Source organism: Eschrichtius robustus, chromosome 10 (assembly GCF_028021215.1).
Source record: "Eschrichtius robustus isolate mEscRob2 chromosome 10, mEscRob2.pri, whole genome shotgun sequence".
Lineage (NCBI taxonomy): Eukaryota > Metazoa > Chordata > Mammalia > Artiodactyla > Eschrichtiidae > Eschrichtius > Eschrichtius robustus.
Window position 1 is genome coordinate 3,137,731 of NC_090833.1, and position 18,906 is coordinate 3,156,636.

Genomic DNA, 18,906 nt, shown 5'->3' on the forward strand with positions numbered 1-18,906 from the left:
AGGAGGAGACGGAGCCCCAGCCGCCGGGTGTCCCCCCAGCGCCCTCCGTAGGTCCGCTGCCCGCTCTGGGCTGGGCCGTATGTGAATCGTGGGTCCTGTCGTCCATGGGAGCCAGGAGGCCCACCGTGGGGACCCTGGGTGAGCGCTCACTGCATCATGGATGAGGGGGCCAAGGCCCTGGTCGAGTGTAAGACAACACAGATGCTGGGGGGTGAGGAGATACACGGCGGGACCTTCCTGGTTCTGGAAAGTTTTTCCACCCCACGGCCTCCGTTTCCCCATCTGTAAAGTGGCGGTTGCAGTGGGGCTCAGGAGAGATGCATGGGGGACGCCCGGCAGTGGCCAGGCACACTTTGGACCCCCGCCATGGCGTCACAGTTCCCCGGACTCGGAGCCCTTGGGGCTGATCTGCTGTTGAGTCTGGCGGGACCCACCCCCGCTGACATCAGATTCCATCTGTAAAATGAGACAGTTTTACTACATTGGGGATTTTGACTTTCTAAGGAAACCTGTAAACCCTTTCTTAACTAACATTCCTCTGGGGCAGCCTGATGTGTAAAACCTGCTAGGACCCCAGGCCCCTCCATGGAACCCCTTTTGAGAAGCCCTGGCCAGGCCAAGCTCCAGGTCCCCACGTCCCGAGGGACCTGCGCGGGGCAGGGAGGCAGGAGGCAGGACGTCCCAGGAGGTCGGCGAGGGCGGGCACGGCGAGCGGGGGCCAGCCGGCTGATGCTCCCTGGGCTCCGGCATCTCCCCCTGGCAGCCGCTGGGAGGGCTCTGCCAGGGCAGGGGCTCCGTGATGGGCCTCTGGGTCTGGAGTTTGGAGCTTGGTTTCCCCTCCCACGAGGCATCGTGAAAATGCTCTCAAAACACAGTCATCAAGCTGTGATCATTCGCTGCATGTTTGAAGGGCAACATGCGCCCGCTTAGGGCAGCCGGGGGGAGGGCAGCCAGGGGGCACGACGTCTCCAAGTCGCTGGGTGGTGCTGCCGGAAGCCCTGTGTTGAGAAGGATTCTGAGTTGCCTCTGGTCTCAACAAGACAGAGCACAGCGGGAGACGAGGTCTCTGGGAGGAGCATGCGAGGTGTTCAGTGTCCCCAGCCTAAAGCGCAAGCTCGAATAATTGCACTTCTGGCTTCTAGCCTCTCTCGATGGCAGGGTCTATTTTGATTTTCCAAACTTCTGGCAGAGCCCTCCTCCTGGACCACCCGAGGGTGGAGGAGGGCAAGGGAGCCCCAGGTTTCCTTTGGCTAAATGGGGAGCCCAGGGGCTGCGTCCTGTCTGGGTCGCCGGCCACAAGGACAGTCGCCCACATGCCCCCTTGCTGCAGAGAGAAATTGGTTGGCTCTGATCGGCTGCTCCAGAAGGGGCAGAGGAGTTCCTGAGGCCTCACTGGGGACGGAAGGAGGGGTACTCTCGGGGTGCGGGGTGGTGGCAGCCTTTGACACAAGTGTAAGATCAGAGCTTGTCTGAAGACTGAAGGGGCCGCTCTCGGGCCTGGCTGCCCCTCGCAATGACCAGAGCCTTAAGGATCCCAAGTCCCAGGCCCTGCCCCCGAGCCCTTTAGGGCAGAGAGTCTGAGGGGCCCGGGTTCCTCGGGAGCCCCCGCTGGGTGTGGGGCAGGGGGAGACAGGACTTCCCTCTGCCCTGGATGCCTCAGGGTATTTATGGGGTGTTAAGGTCATGGCTTTCAGGGCGTGCTTGAGTGTGGTGCCCCCAGGACACCTCATCCAGGGCCGCCCAGCGTCCCCGTGGCACCCCAAGGGCTGCCTGTGCCCCCAGCACCCCATCGGTGCTTTGGGGTCCAGGGACCATCCTGCCTCTGGTCAGAACCGTTGACCAACCGCCCCAGGTGAGAGCGGTCAGAACCCCCGAGGGGGGCCGAGGTCCTCCCTAGCTTTGTGCAGACCTGGTGTTTCCCGTGAGGCCAGGGAGGGGTTTCCTTGGCTTGTGCAAGGTGGGTTTGGCAGCTGTTCCCTGAGCCCCAGCTCCTCCTCCCGGTCCTCAGTGGGATCTGCTGCTGGGGGCTGGGGGCAGCATCCTGAAGCCCCCCTCCCTACGCTGCCCTGCCCTCGGGAGGTGGCACCGCTGGGTGGTTTGGGGGCAGCGGAGCCACCTGCTCCGTCTGGGAGCCTAGAGGCAGAGCCAGTGCCACATCTGTCACCCCAGGGTCCTGCCCCAAAGCTCCTGGCCCTGATGGGGTGCCCGGGGATGTTTGCTCCCTTCCTGTGTGCAGGAAGAGGTAGGGGGAGGGCTGGAGGGAGCTCTGGATGAGGATCCGGGTGCAGAGCTTCTGGGGGGCTTCGCACCCATGCCTCAGTTTCCCCTTCTCCATAGTGGGTGGGGGACAGTAGACCCCTGCCCTCTGAGGGACACGCCCACAGAACAAACAGGCATGTTTTTTGGTGTGAAAACCCGCTTGAGGATTTGGCGGGAAAAATGATTTTCAACATGTACGGGCGTTTGCAGGGGAGGGTGGGTGCCGGAAATGAAGGGGGCTTTCTGCCGGCAGGGCCCTCGACTGACCCACGTGGTCACTGCTGCAATCTGGGGCATGGGTGGGCAGGCGGGGAACCAGGCCTGGCCGGGGGCCGGGTCAGCAGGCACATTCCAGAGCCTGGGCTGAGTGGTGGGAGGCACCTCCGCTCCGGCTGGGCCTGTTCGTGGGAGCGGATGCCCGCGCCCTTGGCCTTGCTCATCGCCCTGTGCGGGGCCTGCGAGGCGTGGCGCTGGGCCGGACACCTTGTGATACAGGGACACAGAGATGCACCGGCCGCGTCCGCCCCCCGGGGACCTGGGCTTTCCGGGGAGGCAGGACCTTCGCCAGACCACTGTGACGAGTGTGCTGGCTGCTTCTTCGAGGGGCGCCCCCCCGCCCGGGGTCACAGCTGCCCCCCAAATGCCCCGAGCCTATTCTTTTTTCCAGTAACTGCATTTGGAGAACATATATTCAGATATCGAACTGCCAGTCACAGGGAGAAATACTTTATTTGAATTGGATGAAATTTGAACTAGAAGTCATGTTGTTTGATAAGAATGTGTGGTTTTGATTCACTGTGCCTGTCGTATGGTTCCTGTCTGCTGGAGAGTTTAAAACGTGGGCCAGGGGCCTCTGACATCCAAAGGGAGGGAGAGGGGGTGGGCGCTGGGCGGGGAGTGCTGAGGTGTGGGTGGGTGACGCCCCTCTCCTGCTCCGCCCCCATGACAGCCCCACGTGCTGTTACGGGCCCAGGGCTGTGGCAGCGGCAGGCTGCCCACCCTGCACGCCCACTCCTCCCAGTGGCAGGAAGGCAGAGGGGCTGCAGACCGAGCCCCGGGGGACTGCGGCCAGGCTGCGGTCGGAGACACTGACGGTGAGGGTCCATCTGTGTGCCGGAGACAGAGCTGGACGTCGGGGTGGGAGGGCCACGCTCCACTCCTCCGAGCCCCCTGCGTGGAGAGGGGCTGCCGGGGGTAGTTCCGAGTCCTCGCTCGTCACGGGGCAGTTTCAAACCCGGGTTGGGAGGCCGCGTATTTGGAACTGTGCTTCAGGGATCGGGTAGGAATGGGCCTTTGCTGGACTCCAGGACTGTCACGCCATCTCTAGGTCAGGTTACCCATAGAGCCTTTGGGAAGCCAGGGAGGGCGAGGGTCCTGTCCCCAGAGCTGTGCACACGGCCGGCACCTTGCTTCACAGATCCCAGAGGCCATCCGTGGACCCGCGCTTAGTGACTTTGGGTGACACATCACCCCAGCCCTGCCATGGTCCGGCGATGAGAGGCCACATCTGGCCCCTGCCTGGGGGCCCGTCTCTCTCTCTTCCTGGGGTCTGGCACAGAGAAGGGCCTCACACACCTTCCCCAAATGACTGGCAGGGAGGGTGCGGCTTCCTTGCCTGGGCCTGTGGTTCTGACGTGTACAGGTGGGCACCGTGTCCTTGCGCCGCCCGTGGCCCTGCCCTTCGGGAGTGGTGCGTGCCTTTTGCTGGATCGCGGCGGAGCAGAGGCTCAGGGGCAGGGGCAGCCGCAGGCTTCTGGCCAGAAAGGGGCAGTGGGGCTGGTGGAGGAATCGGTGAAAATCTGATGAATACACAGTCTGGGTATGATGGGGTCTTATCCATGGGGCACAGGGCAAGCCCAAGGTGTTAGGAAGGGTGTGGGCACCACTAGGCAGTGGTTTCTGGGCCGTGGGTGCATCTGCCATGTGTGATGCAGTAGCTTGCGCTTAGTAGGTGCTCAATAATGGCTATTGAATGAGCGGATGGATGGATGGATGGTTGGATGGTTGGGTGGGTGGGTGGGTGGTGGATGGGTGGGTGGATGGCTGGATGGATGGGTGGCTGGGTGGATGGATGGGTGGGTGGGTGGATGGATTGATGGGCAGATGGATGGGTGGATAGGTGTATGGATGGGTGGATAGGTGGATGGCTGGGTGGATGGGTGGGTGATGGGTGGATGGCCGGCTACCTGGCTGGATGGGTGGGTGGATGGCTGGGTGGACGGGTGGCTGGGTGGATGGATGGATCGATGGGCAGATGGATGGGTGGATAGGTGTATGGATGGGTGGATAGGTGTATGGATGGGTGGATGGGTGGGTGGATGGGTGGGTGATGATGGATGGATGGCTGGCTGGCTGCCTGGCTGGATGGGTGGGTGGATGGCTGGGTGGACGGGTGGACGGCTGGGTGGACGGATGGATGGATGGATCAGTAATGCGTGGGTGGCCAGGTCGCTTGAATGGCTCTTGGAGGTGGCAGCTTCCCCAGAGGAGGTCTGGCCCTGAGGACAAGCTCTCAGGCGTCGGGCAATTCTCCTGGGTCCCCACGTGGGTGCCGTCTGTGCGGCCTGTTCAGGGCTTTCGTCCTTTTCCAGGGAGACATCCAGCAGCTGCTCTTCGTCTCGGACCACCGGGCAGCTTACGATTACTGCGAGCACTACAGCCCTGACTGTGACACTGCGGTCCCCGACAAGCCCCAGTCTCAGGACCCCAATCCAGATGAATATGTGAGTCCTGGTGGGAGCCGTGGGCAGGCGGTCTGGGGCTGGTGGGCGTGGAGGGACACAGAAGCTGTGGGACTCCCGTCTTAAGTAAACCCACTGGGTGAGACTATATTTGATCCCCGGGGCAAGGTGGACTCCTGACTCACTTTACAAAGGGTTCTGTGCTCCCAAAGCAATTGAGTCAAAAAGGATGTTGGTAAAGAATCTTTCACACAAGTTTCTGGGTGAAGAGAGCCATGCGCCCTCTGGATCAACACCTGGGTGGGGTGCTGTGAGCGGAAACGCCACAGGTGCCCCTGGTGGGCTGTCTGGAGCTGGCCAGATAGGAGGGGCTCAGGGCTGTCGGAGCAGAATGATGGTCCTCTGACCCCTAGAGCGGCAGCGACTCTGAGGGGCAGCCTCGGCCCGAGAGTTTCAGGAGCATGTCCAATGCCTCTGTCCTCTGACCGTGACCCGTGTGTCTGTGGGTCAACCTTTCCCATCCACCCGCCCTCACGCCCCAGCAGCACCTCGGTTAATTTGATTTGCAATTCTTTGTACCATTTCCAAATGAAAATCCTCTCCCAGCCCCTGCGCAGATTGGACTCCTGTTTCTTTTAAGTAAAATTCAATCTTGCTCTTTTTCTCTGAGCTTCCCTTCTTTCACGAGCAGTCAGAAGAGCAGGAGGGGGGCGGCCCATGAAGCTGTGGGGTCCGGGGCTAGGCATGTCTTTCACACCCCGAGAACAGGGTGGACGGTGCTCCCAGCTGGGTTCCTGCAGCCGAGGCCTCCTGGCCACGCCTCCCCCTCCCCATGCCCGATACAGAAATGGGTCTGAGGGTGAGACCATCTCTGTCGCTGTGAAGTCCCTCCCGTGAGGCCTGGGCCTTCGGTGAAGGTCGGGGAGGGCCCTTGGTTTGGCTGGTTGTCCTGGCCCTCGGGTGCCAAAGGGTCAGAACATTTGGACCTTTTAGGGCTCATCTCTCTTTGAAGGCCACCGGGGGTCCCCGTTTCCTTCCCTGGACTCCTCATGGGGCTGGCTCTGCTCCCCCAGGGGATGGAGGGGGAGGACTCCTTTCAGGGCCCACGGGGTTGGTGCCTGGAGCTGGGCACAGCTTTTCGAGGTCCGATCTTCCCAGTTGAACCCACGAGGGAGGGAGATGGCAGGCTGGCATCTCGGGGTGGGGGGCCCATGGCCTCCTCACGTGGCCCTGTTTGCTCTCAGTACCCGGAAGGAGAGGGTGAAGGAGACGCCTATTACTACGAGTACCCCTACTACGAGGACACGGACGACGCGGGCAAGGAGCCCACCCCCACCAAGACACCAGTGGAAGCTGCTCGAGAGACCACGGAGGTGGCCGAGGTCTGGCCGGGTGGCTGCTGGTCCCTGGAGGCCGTGGTTGGCGGGGGGGGAGGGGGGGGCCGTGGCGAGCATGGGGGCCGTTTGGAGATGGCGTGGAGAGCAGGGCCGGTGGGCGGGAGCTTGGCAGGGAAATGGGGGACCAGGGACCGTATGTGCTTTGTCCTCACGGGGAGTGTGGGGCAGAGGGCTTTCTGTGGTGCAGGGGACACCCCTGTGATGGAATCCAGTTCCCTCCCCAACGGGTGGCCGGGACACTGGCCCGTATGGCTCTAAGAGTCTGGAATGTTCTCTTACTTTTTTTTGTTTTGGTCGCCATGTGGCTTGCGGGATCTTAGTTCCCCAACCAGGGACTGAACCCAGGCCCTCGGAAGTGAGAACGCGGAGTCCTAACCACTGGACCGCCAGGGAGTTCCCTGTTCTCTTACTTTTTAAAAGAAATTTGAGATATAGTTCACTCTGTCCAAGCGCGTGGTTGCGGGGTTTCGTCGTGCTCAGCACTCCCCCGGGCTGGGCTGTCGCCCCCTTTCCGAGGGGGCCCCGGTGCCCCGATCCACAGGGGCCGGTTGGCCGATGGGCCAGCCTCCCTCTCACGCCGCAGAGGAAACCCCCGACCCGGTCCTCGCTGCGCCGGCCGCCCCCCTAACCCTGCGTGTCTCTGCCCGGCTCCCAGGAGCTGACCCAGCCCCCCACGGAAGCCCCTCCGGTGCCCGACACCAGCGAGGGGGCCGGGAAGGAGGAGGACCCCGGCATCAGTGACTACGACTACGTGCCCAGCGAGGACTACTACACCCCACCCCCTTACGAGGACCTCAACTACGGCGAAGGCATCGAGAACCCTGACGAGAACCCCGACCGGGGCGCCCGGGCCGAAGTTCCCACCAGCATGGTCCTCACCGCCAATGCCTCTAACGTAATTGCCTTCCCGGCGAGTGGGCTTGGTCCGGGGGAGGGGGCCGGACCCCGGGCTCTTCCTTCTCTACTCCTCACCTTGCTGTCCTGGGGCAGCTGCCCTCCCCCTGCCCACCACACCTGGCCCTGCAGCCCTTTGCAGCCAGGCCGTTTTAAATGATCGCCGAGGATGCCCGCTGAGTTTGCAGTCACCGACTTGCTGGGTGGATCTCAGCGTTGTCAGTTTTTCATCGGCAAAATGGGTGGAATGAGCCCCGCCCTCCAGGTCTCTTGGGGTTCGGTGGAGATGGAAGAGGACATGCGTGTTTACAGGCAGTGTTCCTGTCTGTGGCCCGGGTGGGGGCAGGCCAGACAGGTATATGAGCTGGGGCTCTGGACAAGCAGACCAGACGTGAGGCCGGGTAGGACCATGGGCTTTCCCATCACGCAGACCGGACTTGAAATCTCTGCCAGTGACCTTGGAAAGTGATATCCCCTGTCTCAAAATCAGTGATCTCATTTACAACCTGACACCAGTGTTGCCCGCCTCTTGAGGTTGTTGCCACGTCTTCGGATTGGAGAGGAGTTGAGCTCAGCCCATGGTCCATAGGGAATGCTTAAAAACAACCATCGTGTGATGCTGAATTCTTGACGGCCACAGAGCACACACACGGGGTTCTGATGGGTCCAGACCCCTCTGGCAGCGGGCATGGGATTAGGGGCATGTTACCCCGAGACCCTGGGCCTGGCGGCCCCAGTTTCCCCAAGTACGTGGTGCAGCCCGGTGCCGTGTGCCCGTCCTTCTGCAGCCCTGATTTGCCACGGGGTCTTGGGGGCTTTGGGGTGAGTTTCCCCATCGTGAGAGGGAGACGATGACTCCCAACAAGTGAAACCCCAGGCTACCCGTGTTCTGTGACCTTGGATGCCACGGTGCTTGGAGTCCCAGGGCTGGGGGCCTGTGCATGTCCGTTACCTGGCTTCCTCTGGGTGACCCCTGCCGCCTTCCCTCTCAGCCGGATCCGCCTCCGGAGGAGGGGATGGACGACTTGGAGGGAGAGTTCACAGAAGAAACCATCAAGAACCTGGACGAGAACTACTACGACCCTTACTATGACCCCACCGTCTCCCCGTCGGAGATCGGGCCGGGCATGCCCGCCAACCAGGACACCATCTACGAAGGGGTGAGTGGCTAGGGAGGGTGCCTCCCCGGGCCCTTGCGGGGGGACCCCCTGCTTCATCAGCCGGATGGATTTGGTGTAATCTGTACCTTCTTCCTGTTCTCCCTCTCCTCTCTCTGCATCTTACAAACCCCAGATCGGACCACGGGGCGAGAAAGGTCAAAAGGGAGAACCTGCCATCATCGAACCAGTAAGACACGTTCTTATTGTCTCCCCGAAACCGGCGGGGTGGTGGGTCGAAGCTTGGGGCACGCGGTGGGTTAGGTAGGACGTGGCTGGACCTGCGGGACCCCTGCGCCTCTATGCCTGGGGCTACCACGAGGAGCTACGTGACCTCGTGGATGCCACACGCTGCTTCGAAAAGCGCCTGGGCAGGGGTAAGGTTCTGGACCTCGAATGAGTTTGTGGCTACCTGGGATTCGAATGGGCCAGGACCCTTTGTGCCGCACGCTTAAGATCCGGGCACATCACTGTGTGTCGATTTCTCCTTGATAAAAAGACTCGGCTTCTGGGGAGGAGGGAGCTCCCCTGGAGGGCAGAGGGGCTTAGCAGGCTGAGTGTGGACCAGGAGCGGCCGGTCTGGGGCAGGGAGCGTTAGCCATGGACCCAGCTCTCCGCGCGGGCCGTGCAGCCATGTGGCTGCAGCTGGTGAAACTGGGAAGCCTGGTCGTCAGCCACGCCGAGGGGATTTAATAAAACAGCCCTGCACTGAAGCTCCCACTGAGTGAGACTGCACCGTGCCAGGCTGGGGGCGAGTTAAACAAAATGACTGTTGAGAACGTCTTAACCTTGGGATCATAGGCAAGAGGTCCCATGTGCACCTCGTGGGTCGGTGGGTGTTGGCGGGGGCCCCACTCTGTGTTGGCGTGTCCTCTGCCCTCAGGGAGCCGTGCCTGGCCGGGAGCACCAGGGTCCACCCTGTGGCCTTTGGGCTGCCGAGGTCCAGGCCCTGAGCCGGGGCGGGCGAGGTGCCAGGTGATCAGCCAGGTAGGGGCGGGGTGCCCTGCAGCTGCACGTGGTGGGCATGGCATCACGGGCTGGGAAGCAGCTCTAAGAGTGGGGAGGGGCTGGCTGCCAAGGTCCACCCCTGCCACATCCTCCAAGAGCCAGAGGGAGGAGACCAGTGTCCTGCACTCGACGGGTCATGAGGCTGGGGCCAGGCTCCAGCTTTCTCTACTGCCAGGACTTGGTTGCCCGACCTGGAGGCTCCAGGGCGCTTCCGGTCTTGGGGCTTCTGGGACGGAGAACTGAGGTGACCCCCATCCTCCCGTGGGACTGGGAAGGTTCTTCTGGAACCTCATCCCCCTTAGAGGCACCTGAAGCCCGTGGCTGGGGCATCAGGATAGGGGCGCTAGATGACTGTCCTGCTCTGTGCTCCCTGCCCCGTCCCCCAGGCCTGTCCCAGGGATGGGCGCATCCGCTCCCACTGGGCTGTGGCCACTGGGCACACACATCCTGTTCTCGGGCTGAGAACATTCCTTTTCTGGTGCTCTCCAAGGGTCCACGGGAGTCAGGGCTTGTCTGGGGCCGAAAGATGGGGATGCAGAGGAAGTGGGCAGAGGGGCCGAAGGGGGACACCAGCACCAGGTGGTCCCTTGCTCGGCGACATGTAAAATCCTCACACCAAGTCCCCCTCCCCGAGGGAGGAAGTCCTCCCCCGAGGGAGGAAGGCGACCCTCGGGGAAGAGCAGTGCGGCCAGAGGTGCCACCTCAAGACACGGGGCTGCCGGGGACCCGCTCCAGTCCTTGAGGGGCTGTGTCAGAAGGTGGACCACACCCCGCGTGACTTCCCTGTGGTCCAGCTGTGTGCAGACCACGGTCCAGATGGCCTTGGTCCCCGGTGGACTTGCCGCTGCCTCGGGTGCCTTCCGTGGTGTCCCCATCGCTTTGGTGAAAGGGGCATCTTGCCTGGGAAGAGTGGAACCCTCGGGCAGGCGGGGGCCAGGCTCTGTGGAGTCCTGGGTTTGGTCCTGGCTCTGGGAAGGCCTGGCCGGCACCTCGGTCAGGACGAGCTTCCTGTTCACACGTCCCCCAGACCGGGCTGCCCCTGTGTGAGAGCCGTAGCATCCCAGGTCCAGGTGGAGGGGGGTGAGAGTGGATGAGGTGTCCCGTTGCCAGGCTCCACCAGGCTCCAGCGGCGAGGGTGGGCCGGGGGAGCAGGCTGAGAAAATAGAAGCGGTCCAGCACAAATAGCATGTCTCCAGAAAGTGCATTTCATCTTTGTTCGGGGAGAAGTGAGCCATCTGGATGCAGTTAGGGAAGGACGCCCTCCCCTCTGGCCCCAGCGTTTGCTCCCCCAGCCTGTTTGGAGTGTCCGAGGGGCCGAGGCCGGTCTCCCTGGAGACATCATGGAAACCGTTGGAAATTCTCAACCTGGCGCATCGCCAGATGTCCTCAGAGCCTTAGCTCCCTATAAACAGATGGCCGAGTCCTGGACGACCGCTGACGTGGTCTTGCCTCGGCCGCGCAGGTGTCACGGCCCGTGAAGGCTGGGTGGCTGTTTGCTCTCCCCAGCCTGCTCCGGCGACCTCCTCCTGGGGAGCGTGGCTCACTGTGCCTGGGGCTCTGGGAACCGGCTCCTTCTCTTTCCATCCATCCATCCATCCCACGGACACGGGGGCGATTTCCCACTCAGACCTGGTACCCTCTGTCATGGGTCAGCAACACCAGTGGCTCCTTGACAGGACAGGAGTCCCTCAGCCGAGCGGATTCAGGTCAACAGATCTGGTGCTCCTGGCTGCCCTGGGACCTCAGGGACCAGGCATCTCCAGATTCAACGTCCTGTATCATCTGGTAAAGGCCCGCAACAGGCATGTCTGCCTTCCACTGTGGCTTAAGGAAGGTTTTCTTGGTCTGTGCTATGTAGCCGATGAATGGGCCCCCGTTAAGGATTGTTTCGAGTTCTCAGCTGAGGCTGAGACCTTCCACCCTGGTGGGGTGTGGAGCGGGGCCAGTGAAGGAAGGCCATGGCTTCCCATGTCTTGGGAGCACTTCTCATTGGGGTGGTGGCCAGGGGTCCATCCCTTCACTGCCTGGGAAAGCGCCGGCACCCCTCCACTGGGCTCGTCCATCCAGCGGCCTCCGGCCCTTCCCGGGCCGACCTGGGATGATCCTCCCGTGAGAGCCCACCCACCGCGGCCCCCACTCCCTGAGAGCAGCGGTCGTGTGTCCGGGAAGACAGCTGCAGTCCTGCAGGGTCCACGGCAGCCAGGGGTTTCTCTCTTAACCCTCGCTCAGTTCTGGTTCTCCTCAGCTGCCTTTGTCAGAGGAGGAAACAGGCGAGTGGGACCGATGACGTCATTTGGATGGACTCTCTGTGCGCATCTCGTGTACACACGTCTCCCTGAGTGCACATCTGTGTAAACACCGGGTGCATCCTCCCAGCGACTGGGCAGCCCCGGTGGGGAGGGTGAGGGGCTTGGAGGGGACCTGCAGCCCCTGGCCTGGGTGCCCCGCACTGGGGGCTGTCCGACACCTGTGCTGACCTGGTGCCTGTCCTGGGCACACCCTCTTACTCCTAGGAGGCAATTCCAGGTTTCACAAGAGGACTGTTCACTTTCAAAGAAAAGCCCAGGGCACGGCAGCATTGAGAAGCAGCCCGAGCCTGCTCTGTTCCGGGGAAACAGGAGGCGGGTCTGCCACTGGGGGCCAAGTGTGTCCAGCCCTCTCACCGCTGTCTCGGCCGTCACAGGAATTCACTGGGAGGAGGGGTCCACGGCAGCCAGGCGCCCCGCGTGAGGCTGAAGCCAGCCCAGCCGGGCCGGACAGAACCCACTGGGTCCCAGGATCCCCAGAAACGATCCACCGCGGTGTTTTCAGCATGCAGACCCTTGCAGGGGCCAGAGGTCCTTCCCTCCCTGGAAGGCCATGCGTTGCCTCTGACCCCCGAAGTGGGCATGGAACACAGAGGACGCTGGGGCCTGCCTGACCTTGGTGTTGACCGGACAGGCGTAGAGAGGAGGCCTGCGCTGGGAAGGTGGCTGAAGCCGAGGCCCCAGAGCCGGAGCCCCCGGGCCGGGAGCTCTGTCCGCAGGGACCTGAAGCCTGCTCTCCCCTCCGCTGCCCATGCCGACTCCGGGGCCCAGGCTGACAGGGGGCAGGAGGCCTTGTCCTCATCTAGGGGGAAAGACAGTGAGGCCTGGGGGCCAGAGGCAGCGTGGACCTCGGCTCCGCCGGGTGAGGGGCTAGAAGAGGAGGGCAGCTGAGTGTCCAGTGGACTTGGCTGTGTTTCCCATGTGGAGGGAGGAGGGGGCTGGAGACCCCAGCGTGGCTTGTCCGAGCAGTTGGGCCTAAAGGTTCTCTAGGCGGGGACCTCAGCCTGCGGCGCCCTTTCCTCTTGTCCCCCCTGAATCCACCGGGTGGTCGTCTCTCCACCCTCACTGGGCCCTGGTCCTGGGGTCCGCTGCTCCCTCAGGCTGCCGTCACCAGGGCCTGCCTGGGCACAGGAGGGCCAGAGGCGTGGCCGGGGAGTCCTGGCGCCCCTCTCTCCTCTGGACACTGTTCTTGAGGGAAGCCTGTTGGTTGCTGTCTGGCTTGAGGCTCCCCTGGAGACGCTCAAAGGACGGTCACCGTGGCCCCCATTCCAGAGGCTGGGGACCCCTCCCAGGACGGAGGGTGCAGACCCAGAGGCCCGAGGCTGTGGTCCTCTGGTCCACCCAGCATGGAGGGCTTCCTCAGGGCGGGGGTCTGCTAGGGGCTGGGCCCACTCGGGGTCTGGGGATGGAGGGAAGGGGTCCTGGGGTCTCAGACGCTCTCCCTGTCTCTTCCAGGGCATGCTCCTGGAGGGGCCTCCCGGCCCCGAAGGCCCCGCGGTGAGTGTCCCATTTTATTTCCCGTGACTTGTGGGAGGCGCTCGGGGGTGGAGGGAGACCCCTTAAAGCTCCCAGATGGAAAAGAGGGGTAAACGCCCTGGGACCGGCACTTTCTCGAACCCTCTCCTGGCCAGGCGGGAACCGCCCTGTGGCTGCATCTTTAACTCTGCCTGATTTTATTTTTAATTCTAGGGTCTCCCAGGACCTCCAGGAACGATGGGTCCCACTGGCCAAGTGGGTGACCCTGGAGAAAGGGTAAGGGCGGCTCAGTCCCCTCGGATCACGGGCTCTGTGGCCTCGTCCGGGCGACCTCCCTGCTCGGGGAGCAGCCTTGACCTCACCTGTGTGGGTGACCGCAGTACACTGACATCCTTCCCCAAATTGCCCCGCCCCCTCGCATCTCACGTCACCCCTTAGTGCGTCCACTCGCTTCAGATGTTTAGGGGGCCGACTGTTGCCTGGCCCTGAGCCGGAGGCAGGAGACCCCTGCAAAAGTGAGCCTCAGCCTGGCTGTGGGTCCCCCGGCGGGTTCCAGGGGCCAGCTCACGGTGGCGGCCCTGCATTAGGGTAGCAGTAACAACAGCTGCAGTGGCCAAAGAGCTCTGGTGCTGCCTGGGCATCCCACAGGATCCGAATTATCCTCCCTCAATACGAGAACTTCATTGGCCTTAAGACCCCCTCGCTCCAGCTTCCTTGTTGGAAATCTAGCAACAGACACAGAAAACTTGCTCTGGGTCAGAGCGACCATCTTGGGGTCACCCTAGCCAAAGGGACCATCCTGGGGTCACCCTGACCAAAGGGACACATCCTGGGGTCACCCTGGTCAAAGGGACCATCCTGGGGTCTCCCTGGGCAAAGGGACACATCTGGGGGTCACACTGGTCAAAGGAACCATCCCCGGGTCGCCCTGGGTGGCTGCCGGAGAGATGCAGGCTGAGCCCAGTTCGCGGCAATTTCGTTCCGACTCCTAGTGGGAGTTTGGGGGTACTGCAGCCCTGTGGGTTCTCGTCCAGCTTGACTTTTTTTTCTTTTTGTTTTTCCTGCTGGTCTAATGAATATCGATGTGAGCACAGTCAGACTGAGAGCTATAATTGGGTGTAGTTGTAGGTGAGAGACACTGGGGGCGTGTGTGCATCCTAACAGACCTTTATCCCCAGCGCCTGGCACACTGCCCAGAGCAAAGACCTCACGGTTTTGGGCTGGACAGTGCCTGGGTCTGGTCCTGAGGAAAGGCGGCTGGGGTCTGCTTCCAGGGGGTGTTTGGCTGTCAGGTGCTGGGGTCTTTGGGGTGATGATCAGGGTGATGTGAGGTGATGCCCGCAGACAAAGCAGGCGGCCGCGTGACCTCTGAGGGCAGCCGGATCAGACTGGGCACCAAACAGGATTCTCCGCCATGTTGCTTCCCTGTGGCCAGTGGCTTTGGGGACAGAGTAGGTGGGCCTTGCTCCGTGGCTGGCCTGTGACATGCTTGGCCTTCCCATACTTCCCATGCCGCTCCTGCCTCTGCCACAGTTGAAATTCCAGACAAACAAGTGAGGGGCCTGTCCCCTCCCCCACCCCTGAACCCACACCAGTCGAGCTCTGCCCCAGAGGCTGCAGTCTCTAACCCAGCTCACTCCAAAGGTCTGGGAGTGGATGGGGGGGTGACAGCCATGTCTACCCACAAAGCCGTCCTCAGATGGACCCCGGGGTGTGACTGAGTCCAGATGTCAGTGAGAGAGGACGGCCGGCCATAGCACACATCTTCTGTCTTAGACGTAGGGAAGGTCGCCCCCTTTCCTGTGGGGGTGCCTCCCTCCCTGCAGAATCGGGATGCACTTGATACCCTCGGGGCCAGAGAGCAGCAGGGTCAATGACCCTATATCATGTCCACTCAGCCCGGTAATGACGCTGCCATGGGCACAGCTTCTCCAGCCCCTTCTCCCGGTTGTTGAGACCTCAACCCCTCCCCCCCACCTCCTTAGGTTTCAGGGGTTGGGCATCCTTTCGGGATTTTGCTTGAGGGTCTTTACTGTCTTTTAAAAGGCTTGTAAGAACCCCCGTTACACGCACGGAAAGCGTGATTCACAGGTGCCTGCATTGCTCCCCAGGGCCAGCTGGGACGATGCCCAGCTATGTCACCACCTGCCCCCCCCGGCTGGCTGGATTTACACTCAGGGCCAGGGGAATGGACACAGGCTGGGTCCCTGCAACTTGGCTGAGAGGCAGAGTCCACTGAGGCCCATAGGAAGCTTTTAGCTTCGCAGAGGCCGTGGTGAGTGACCGCCGATGCCCGCAAGGCAAGGTTGTCCGACCATCTCCTGCCTTCTGGGGGCAGGACAGGCGGCTCCACCTTCCAGTGCCCCTGTGTGCCCAGGACATCTTTTATGGGGACATCCAGCCTGGGACACCTGGTTACTCACCTGTTCCACACAGCCAGGTATCCCTGTGATGTCCTGGCCACAAGCCACAGTGACACAGGCCTTCCCTGGGTGTGTTGGGGCCATGTCCTCTCTGTGACCTGGTCGTCCCCCCTCCGGTGCTATCAATGAGGCATCACTAGGATTGAGCCGGGGCCACCTGAGTCGTCTTGTTAACCTGTTGAACCCCCTAGAGGCCAGAAAGACCCTTTTTCATATTAGGGAGCACATGGGGGGGGGGACCTTTTGAGCTGGGACAAGGCTGAAAGTATCGATAGAAACACCTCAGTGCCTCCCTCCAGGCCTGTTGGGTTTCCCGGGCTCAGAAGACCTCAGTGAGCTCCGCTGGGACTTCCCGGCCCCCTCCTGCTGCAGGGCCAGCTGAGGCTCCTGGTAGGATGGGAGCACGCGTGGTGCCAGCTTCCCCCAGGGCTCTGGCCCCAGCCGCAGGTGTAGCCAGATGTAGTAGATCTGTAGTTTTCAGATCTAGAGCAGGAGCTGACCCCTAAGAACTTCTCTGGCCTCTCCCAAGCTGTAATTGCACAGGAGCTGGCCTGAAAAAAAAAAAAAAAAACCACTGATATTGAGGATCTGAGGATTGGTGCGTGTTCCTCTCCTTTTCTGGGTCTTTCTAAGAGCAGAAGTAAAAATATCTCAGCATAAAGACTCCCCTGGTCTTTGCAGCTCCCTCCCCGACCCTGCTGCTTTTATTATGAGAAGCAGCTCGGCTTTGCAGCTGGTGCTGAACCCCGGGCTCCTGGGTTCAGCCTGGGGCCTGAGTCTACAGCCACTTTCAAAGGGTCTGAGCTCTCTGTCCCCTCATCTCCGTGCCAGAGTGACGCCAGGATGGCCTCAGGAAAACCCTCTGTTAAACTTGGAAGGGGTGCCTTGTTTCTTTACCTGGTCTACGTGTGACCAGCCCTGCAGTGCCAGTGCTTTAAAGCATTTCCGTCTGACCAGCTTAGGCCACTGATCAGAAAACACACAAAGGCCGGGTGACTTTTCTTATTTCGCCTTGAGCCTGGTGGCTGGAGCATGCCCCGTGTCTGGCAGGCCGTGGACAGAGTGAGCCGCGTCATGAGCCTGCGTTCAGTGTCCTGAAGGGTGGGAAGGCGGCTGTGATGTAGCCCCTTCTTTTGGCTCAGGGGACAAAGTCTTTGAGTTACAGACCTCAGTGCTTGGCAAAGCTCGGCTGACGATTTTTTCAAGCCGTGGTAAATACAGGTGCGGGTGAGGGGACACGCGGGACTGACATCAGATTTTAAAGTGTCTGAAGGATTCACGGGGTGGTTTTCTCCCGCGAACCTTCTCTTTCTCACAGGGTTTCCAGGTTTTCCTTGTCCATCTATGCCTACGCTCTTGGGAATCACGCTGGGTGTAATTGAAGCCTGCCAGCGTGAGGGTGAAATAGCTTTGGGGCCCCTGAAGTTGAATTTTCACCCTCCATGGCTTAGAAAGCAGGAGGAAGGTCTTTGAAAGTGGAAACAGTGGATGAGGGGCTGCCCCAGTATGCTTCCTGGTTTCCAGTGCTACACACACGCACACACACACACAGGCACGCGCTCACCACGTGGACACCACATGGACGGCATCTTGTCCCTGGGAGACACGGACCCTAAGCTTTGAATTGGGGGTTTGATTTGGGATCGACTCAGCAGCAGTAAGCTCAGCTGTGAACCGCTATCAGCATTGGATTTCCAGGAGGAAATCTGGGTAGTAAAACACGTTCTGGATTTTTCTTTTTTAAGCAAGTTTTATTTTCTGAGAATTTTTTTTTTTCTGAAATGGCAGGCAAGGACCATTTGGCTGTATCCATTAGCAAAGAGGGGAACGGGAATCCTTTGACCCAGCAGTTCTGCTTCTGAGGACCTACCTAAGAAAGATGCCTGGGAATTCCCCGGTGGTCCAGTGGTTAGAACTCCGTGCTCTCACTGCCACGAGCCCGGGTTCGAGCACTGGTTGGGGAACTAAATCCCGCATGCCGTGCAGCGTGGCCAGAAAAAAATTAAAAAGAAAGAAGGAAAGAAAGCTGCCTGAAGACGCATCATGCAGCCTATGTCCTAATGAAAACTGGAAATGACCTAAACGTGCATCAGAGGGGGACGGATTAAATAAATGATGCGTCTGCAATGTGTGGCCATTAAAATGAATGCGGCCAAGCTCATAAATAGGCCACGATGTGCAGCAGAGGAAAAGGGCCAATTGCAGAACAATATGGACAAGATGACCTCGTGAAAAAGGAGGAAAACCGCCTCCCTGGCCACGCACCCCTAGACTAACAGACATGATACATATCGGGTGTTCGGTGCCTGTGCTTCTGGCCTCTCTGGACACGTACAGGATTTTAGCCCTGGTTACTTCTGGAGGAACGAGAGGGAACTTTCACTTTTCCCTTTGTGTGAATCTGTGTTATACCACATTTCACAAGAACGGGGATCGGTCCTGGAGTAAACATAACCACTGAAGAAAAGACGGTGTTAGTTCCGGCCCAGGCAGTGCACACCCTTCTGGGTCATTCCGGGATGGACCCCCCCGGGTGCTTGGTCTTCTGGGCCGGGGAGTCAGTCGGTGTCTGAGCTGGGAGCATCGTGCCGTGGTGGTGTTTGCACACACGGTTCGAGGGCTGGACCCAGCATCCCTCGCAGTGGGGCCGATGGTGGTCTCTTTCATTGAGGAGGGGGAGCTAAGCTTCATCTGTCTGCAGACAGACCTCGTCCCCCGCAAGCTGGTTGGGAGTCTGCCTGCGTTAGTGAGAAGCTGAGCGATGAAACGCTTTTTTGTCAATAAGCCGTGTTATTCGTGTTACGTTCACATAGGCCTGACTTGGGCCAGGATCAATTAGAGACTCTGTCGGCGGGGGGCGGGGGCGTGGGGTGCTGTTAGGATGAGCTGGAGGTATGATGTTTGTACAGAGGTGGGGCTTTGAATTGCTTGAGAGCACTGGCGTCCCGTGCACTGTCCTCCTGGCGACTCCGGTCCCGCACGTCTGTCCAGACAAGTGGACGCTTTCCGTCTGGCCTCTGCCCCACCCGCAGAGCCGAGGGCGCGTGGGGAGGGGCCCCTCGCTGACCACGGACGAGCTGGCCCTCTGAGCAGCCAGCGCAGGTGTCCTTGGGCTGCCCCGCTCAGGTGGGACACCTGGCAGGGACGTTCCTGAGGTTATTCCTGGGGTCGTGGAAGCCCCAGCACCCTGCCCCCAACCACCTCCCGCAGTGTGGCCTCTGCCCTCCACCCCCCACCCCCGTGGCAGGCTCCAGCCTTTCTGTCTCTGATTCCTCTGGATCCGCTCAGGCCTCCCTCCATCCTCC

At 61.0% G+C, this 18,906-nt stretch overlaps 1 protein-coding gene across 2 annotated transcripts in view; it reads left to right on the forward strand.

Annotated features, from left to right (window-relative positions):
- COL5A1 (collagen type V alpha 1 chain) overlaps nucleotides 1–18,906 on the forward strand; it is a 158,985-nt gene that overhangs the window by 63,091 nt on the left and 76,988 nt on the right. For both annotated transcript variants that reach the window (XM_068553373.1, XM_068553375.1), the window contains exons 5-11: nucleotides 4,851–4,982; nucleotides 6,185–6,322; nucleotides 6,993–7,232; nucleotides 8,224–8,391; nucleotides 8,525–8,578; nucleotides 13,158–13,199; nucleotides 13,392–13,454. In XM_068553373.1, the coding sequence (XP_068409474.1) occupies nucleotides 4,851–4,982; nucleotides 6,185–6,322; nucleotides 6,993–7,232; nucleotides 8,224–8,391; nucleotides 8,525–8,578; nucleotides 13,158–13,199; nucleotides 13,392–13,454 (837 nt within the window). The remainder of the gene's footprint in view (nucleotides 1–4,850; nucleotides 4,983–6,184; nucleotides 6,323–6,992; nucleotides 7,233–8,223; nucleotides 8,392–8,524; nucleotides 8,579–13,157; nucleotides 13,200–13,391; nucleotides 13,455–18,906) is intronic.